At 39.2% G+C, this 6789-nt stretch overlaps 1 protein-coding gene across 1 annotated transcript in view; it reads left to right on the top strand.

Moving 5' to 3' along the window:
- The window catches only part of PCGF3 (polycomb group ring finger 3), a 20076-nt gene extending 15281 nt beyond the window's left edge, over positions 1-4795 (top strand). The window contains exons 7-9 of the mRNA XM_015820882.1: positions 439-576; positions 3605-3685; positions 4555-4795. Of these exons, the coding sequence (XP_015676368.1) occupies positions 439-576; positions 3605-3685; positions 4555-4602 (267 nt within the window). The 3' untranslated portion in view covers positions 4603-4795. The remainder of the gene's footprint in view (positions 1-438; positions 577-3604; positions 3686-4554) is intronic.
- The last annotated feature ends 1994 nt before the right edge of the window (positions 4796-6789 follow it).

The following is a 6789-nucleotide window of genomic DNA, read 5'->3' on the forward strand; positions in this document are numbered from 1 at the left end:
GCACAAATAAATATTATTCATTCTATACAATATTTTTCCTTGCTGCATAATTTATGTTGTTTTGAATTGAAGAATGTAAAGTGAATTAGTATGTGCTTACCTCTGGGAGTAACTGGAAGCAAAAAGCTTGGGACTTACTGTTGAAAAGGCCTCAGGCAGAGAGAAACTTTTTAAAAACAATTACCTTAGTACACTATTCTCTATTGTGTCCTGAAGCTCTTCCAGATTGGAGGACGTTCCCACCATAGAAAACCAATTCTTCATAGCAAGCAATGCCAGATAGGCTTCCTTCTGAATTTAAGCGGATCCACCACTGATCTGTTGTTTCTGCTTGTTAAGTAATATGAGCATTGCATGGTTTAGAGTCCTCATTTCTCTGCTTCTGCTGCTATGAAATGAGAACTTAAAATGTAACCAGTATTGGCTCTTTCTTTAAAGGTAAGCATCTGCTTGGAATGCAACAGTAGCAAATTGCGTGGATTGAAGAGGAAGTGGATTCGTTGCTCAGCACAAGCTACAGTCTTGCATCTAAAGAAGTTCATTGCCAAAAAACTTAATCTTTCTTCATTTAATGAGGTAATCAATGCTGATAGAGTAGAACAAAAAAAGAACGAAAAAAGTGTGGCTGATTTTTTTTTAAAAAATAATAATTGTGTAACTTTTTTTTTCTTAAAAAGTCATATTAAATCCTTAGAGTTGGTTGCTTTTTCCTGAAACAGAATTGCTGTTTCAGTCACTTAACTGATGTATAATAAATGAAGCAGTGCTTTAAAAGATATTAAGCTTTTAAAATATGATTCTGAAGCTTCCCAGTATTCCTTAGTTTGCACTTGAAGCATTAATGTAAATATATCTAGTGAGAAAAATTTGTGGGGAGACCTTTAGCGGAGAAGTGTTTAAAATTGACAGTGTACTCTCTTTCTGCAGAACAAGCAAGTGCCTTCAGCCCTTTATATGAATTCTGAAGGTCACATAATTTCCTTAAAAATAAAAAAGTTGCCAGTTTAAACTTTAGGATTTCAAATTACATATGTATTGTGGATGGATTATGAAAGAAATGATGTAAACTTTCAGTGCAAATAATTGAAGAATAATTTGTTACAACTAATGTCTGCTAAAATGCCATGCATTTATTTAAATAATATCTTGGAAAGCCAGCTGCCTAATAAAAGAGCTAATAAAAGAGAATATTTGTAGCTCAGGGTTAATATGTGTGGTCTCTAAGACCACACCCACCAACGCTGACAGGCAAGCCACTAGAATATAAACTGATAGCAAACTGTACTTTTTACTAGCACTGATGATGTTACCTAGTTTGGTAATGAAATGTCTGCTAGACAACAAGCACGCTCAGAGTATCAAGCACGCTCAGAGTACAGAGTACCTCATGTCTAGGTTATTTGCTATATTTAGTGCAAGGAAATTGAGTTTCATCCGTTTTTTATTAGCATATAAACACACTTTACATTTGAGGAAAAGTCTTGTCTGATTCTTACCTGGCAATATACTAGGGCTTTTGAGTAAGATGCAGCCTGTTTGGTATAGTGGTTTAAAGTGGTTAAAGAACCAGGCTAGAAATTGAGAGGCCATGAGTTCTAGTCCCTTGTTAGGTACAAAGCCAGATGGGTGACCTTGGGCCAGTCACTCCTTTCAAGCCCTAAAAAGAAGGCAATGACAAGCTTTGCCAAGAAAATTCCAGGGACTTGTCCAGCCAATTGCCAGGAGTCAACACTGCCTTGAAAGCCCCAAAATGTTCTAAGACATGTTAATGAAGATCTGTTAATTAACATGCAGAGACTCTTTGTTTCTTTGGAAAATCAACTTGAAGTCAAGAAAATAGCTCTCAGTACAATGATTTTGAAAAAATCAGGGATTCTATGAAAGGCAGAAAGATTTTGGCTGTGTCATAGCACAATTCAACCTGCATTTGATTTGCAGGCTTGACAAAGAACACACACACACACACACACACACACACAGTTTAATATGATCTATTGATAAATGTAAGGTTTCCTCTTACTGTTTTTTTCCATTGAAAATGTTCACTCAGGCATATCTCAAAGTTTTCTCTTTTTTCCCCACTTAGACTATGGTGGAACAAGCTCACTTTGATCTGTATCAGTATATCTTGGTCTTGGCAATTTTGAGATGTGTGGACTTCAACTCCCAGAATTAATCAACCAGCAACGGCAAGTTGAAGTCTACACATCTTAGCATTGCCAAAGTTGAGAAAGACTCATCTAAATGCTTGCATGTCTTGAAACATTCCAGTTCATTAGAAATTTCACCAAATTAGAAATTTGGTTTCTCTAGTCTATTTCTGATAACTTGTTAATGTGTGGTGAGCATGTTCACAAATACGAGAAGGATTTGGGGTTGTTTCCTTACTTAGAGAAGCAGTTCTACTTTAGTAATTTGGAACAGATGGGCAGTAAAAATGGTTCAAAAGGATTTCTATAATTTAATATCTAAATTATTCTCTTACTGATCATTAATCTGATTCAGGGACAGTGTTTATTTCAGATAAAATAACTGCCTATTCATCCTGGACCACAGGTTTTGTTTTTATTTTACTTTGTGAATTTAAGAGACTTGAGAGAGTCAAGGCTGGTTTGGTAGCTCTTTGGAAGTGGGAATGAAGTTCTAGTCCCTGTTGGAAGAATCCTGAAAGAAAAGATTTTCCAATCATTGGGCAATATATGCTTTTTTTGGTGGTATCTGGCAAATTGTGATCAGAACCTTTGGAGTGTGAGGATTTTAAGTGTAAAATGTAGTATCAGCAACTGATGGAACAGAAGGAGAAAATAAATGTGAAACCATTTACGTGTCAAGTAGAACATCTGCTATTTTTTGAGGGCATACATAGGTTATAGCTGAAATAGCTGTTATGTGAGGTTTTTGATTTTCATGAGATCAGACTGGCTTAAAAATTAAAAACAGGCAAAAAAATTCACATCTGAAGGGACACTTATTTCTAACATTTTCTGTTTGTTATTGCTTGTAACTTGCCTATTTGGAAATAATCATTCCCTGGATAGCTAATTAAATTAGCCTCCATGTATCCTATATAGAATCCTATCAGGAGCTCATTTTTCTTAACTACCAGTTTTAGAATTCATTTTCTCAGGCCTTCATGTCCAGGTTTTTCAAACAATGATACTCAGAACTTGCACATGTTCACTTTGTTAATTTTCTCAATCTGGATTTAGTTAATTTCTATAAGGCCAGAATATCTGGTCTTTTTTAGATTATGGAGCAGATGGTGATCCAGCAGAGTGAAGAGTGAAGTTTATGCCCTGAAATAACTCTGCATCTCCTGTAAGTGCTGAAATTTTATCTCCCACCCACCAGGCAAATTAAATGATAGAATATACATATTATTCAGCTTGCAGCCTGTTGGTTAGAACTAAAACCCTAGCTGAGTTTACAGTATTGGAAAACTCCAGAAACCTGAAGAGATTCTGGGAGGCCATATTTGAATTGTAGTATCCTACCATTTCATGTCGTTAAAAACAAAAGAAAACTCGTTTTAATTGCATCATTATTTGGATTCCCTAAATCAATCTCTTTAGTAAAAATATAATTTTTTTGTTTCTTTTATCAGCTGGATATATTATGCAATGAAGAAATTCTGGGCAAGGACCATACTCTCAAATTTGTAGTTGTTACAAGATGGAGATTTAAGGTATGGAGCACCGATAATTGATTGATGCACTTAATATTTTCCATTTGAAACTCTAAACCAGTGGTGGCGAACCTATGGCATGTGTGCTAGAGGCGGCACTCGGAGCCCTCTCTGTGGGCACACGTACCTTTGCCCCAGCCTCGCCTCCCCCCACGACCCCCTCTTCACCAGCAGCCCCCCTGGAGGAGAGTTGCCCCCGAGCGTGGCCCACATGGAGCAGCGCAGCCAAGGACATGGCAGCCAGGCAGTGTAGACAAGACTCTGCCCTCATGCCCCACCCCACACAATTGATGCTGCGGGGCGCGGGCAGAGGGCGTGGCCGCCATGGCGCTGCTGGGCTGCCTGGGCGATCTGCGGCGGGCCCTGAAAGCGGTGAGTGGCCCTGCAGGCAGGTGGGGTGGGGGCGGGGCGGGGGTGGAGCAAAGGCGGGGCCAGTGTTTGGGCACTCGGTCTCTAAAAGGTTCGCCATCACTGCTCTAAATCTTTACTTTATCATTCATAAAGATATAACTGATGCCCTGATTCCTTGTGGTCCTTTTCATGATCGCAGGTCAGAAATTATCTTACTGTTTTATTTTAGCTTGGGCAGGAAAATAAAGGGAGGTGCTAGGCTTTGGGACATTTTCGCTTTGGGCAAGGATAGAGATAGTGTCTGCCAAAAACTTCAGACCAGAAATGTCCAGTTTCCCCACCAAGGGTTAGCCCTGCAGAACCTGCTGAGATATTGAGACTGAGGGTTACTCTGTCTCCTGGGCCATCAGTTGTGGGCATTTAGTGTCCTAAATGAAGGTTAAGCTTAAAAACATGTTGGTTTGTTTATTAATGGTCTGCATCGGAGAGTTCCTCAAGCAATTATATTTATTTTTCAGAAAGCACCTCTACTGCTACATTACAGACCGAAAATGGACTTGCTGTAAGAACTGTTTTGTCCTTGTGGACGGTTTTTTGCAGAGACTATCATCAGGCACCTTCTTAGTGCATCATTACTCAATTCACTCGTGACATAGACCAGCAAAATCCATCCCTGAAAACAGTAGTACTTTCTCACTCCGCCATTCTGAATATTTCTCTAAGAGATGCATTAAACTCAACTTTCAGGACAGTAAAAAAATATTTATACTATTTTCTACAAAAAAAAAAAAAAAGGAAAGTGCAGTTTGAACGGACACTACCAGCATGATGTTTACAGACATTGAAAGCACTTCACAGTTCCCTCTGTGTAGCTCAGTTCTTGGTCATCATCTTGAAAGATGCAAAATAGGTTAAAATGTAGGGAAGGAGATAATTTTCAATTTGTTGTCACCAAGCAGCTCTTGGATTCTTTTGCAACTTAGCTTAAACATAGCCCTTCCTTCCTTCCTTCCTTCCTTCCTTCCTTCCTTCCTTCCTTCCTTCCTTCCTTCCTTCCTTCCTTCCTTCCTTCCTTCCTTCCTTCCTTCCTTCCTTCCTTCCTTCCTTCCTTCCTTCCTTCCTTTCCTCCCTCCCTCCCACCCACCCACCCACCCACCCGGTATTCTGTCTCTTAAACCTCATGGGCATCTTATTGATTATTAAGCCCTTCATAGTATTTAACATTGAAAAAAAAGATGTAATGGTTGGCAGTGACTTGCTATTATGATACAGTTCTGGGTTCTGCTCCTTTGTTCCTCTGCTGATTCATTTGAGGGAGGTATTGGAATGAGTGATTTCCATTTTATTTCAGTTTTATCAGATCACACAAATGGTTGAGCATTTAGGGGGAGGAAAAGATCCTTTTTCTGTAATATGTGTGACTTACATAGCTGGGGCAGAAACGGGGATTTCCTGTTCTGAAAATGAAATAAGCCTTTAGCAGCCTTAACTACTTGAACTCCAGTATTGTTCTTTTGAACAACACACAATACTAATGCTGGAGCATGCATTCTGTGACAAGCATGCGTTCACTGACCTTTCCTGCTGGGTTCTAGCTTCTGTAAGAAGACCATTGTGTTTGCCTAATTCTCTACTTGAACTATCTTTATGTGTTCGGATTTAGTTGGCACTATGGTACGTTTGGGCCTTAACCTATAAATCTATTTATTTTTAAATCCAGCCCCCAAGGGATTGATTTCTCCCTCTAGACTATGTAAGTGCACTTTCTCTAAGTAGAGGTGGGAACGATGTGTGAAGATCAATGTTGCTTTCCCTTTAATATCTTAAGGTTGTTTTTTGTTTTTTTGTTTGTTTTAAAAAAGGTTGCATTCAGTGGTGGTGTTGCAAGTATGGACCATGCAAAATATATGTTGTTCTTCATCTGGACAGGATATGTAAGCCTCTTTCATCTGGGAGAACCACGTCATTGATTTTAAATACTCCACAGTGTGTTCAAAAATGCATGCGCATACTCCTTGTTGCATGTATGTAGGCATGTTTTCTGTGTCTCTCTTCCATATGCACATACATATGAAGAGGCACAAGTATTCTTTGCATGAACACAAGTCTGCTTTTCCTCCATTGGACACCAGTTTGGATGGGATATGACCAGAACAGGGTAGAAGTTGCTGCTGAGAAGGATTGCTGAGAGGGTGTATTTTTTTAAAAAATTTCTCAAGCCTTTTCTCTTTGATGCAGAAGGTTGCCTTTACGCTGTCTTACTAGCTCTGTTGCTGTTGATTGAACAGGTCCTTGGACAGAAGCAGAGGATAGCCCAACGAGGGTGGGTTATAATGGCTGAGTTTCAGAGAGAGATCACTAGGAAGATGGAAGCTTTCTCCATTCTTTGTGAAAGTCACTTCCATTTGGAGGTTTGTGTTCTGATGGTGATTATTCAGGATTGGTAGCAATTTGCTAGTGTTTGTTTCTTGTCCTTTGGAATATCCTTGCTCTGCAGGCGTGCCTCACAGGGAATCTTTCCTATAGGGAGCAAGCCTCAGCAGAATATAAAAAAAGATACATGACAGGGGTGTGAGTGAGTGGACAAACCCGAATAAGTACAGGGATGGGGCAGGAAACAATTGCAAATGAGTAAATGCAAATGTGAGGCAAGGAAGAGTTCTTTTCATACCGTTCAGTGATTTTTAGACATCGGTAATACATATTTAGTTAAGCTATTAGATCTCATTTTTTTTCTGGAATGAATTGTCCTC

This window comes from Protobothrops mucrosquamatus, unplaced genomic scaffold, assembly GCF_001527695.2.
Source record: "Protobothrops mucrosquamatus isolate PMUCROS unplaced genomic scaffold, P.Mucros_1.0 scaffold1199, whole genome shotgun sequence".
Classification (NCBI taxonomy): domain Eukaryota; kingdom Metazoa; phylum Chordata; class Lepidosauria; order Squamata; family Viperidae; genus Protobothrops; species Protobothrops mucrosquamatus.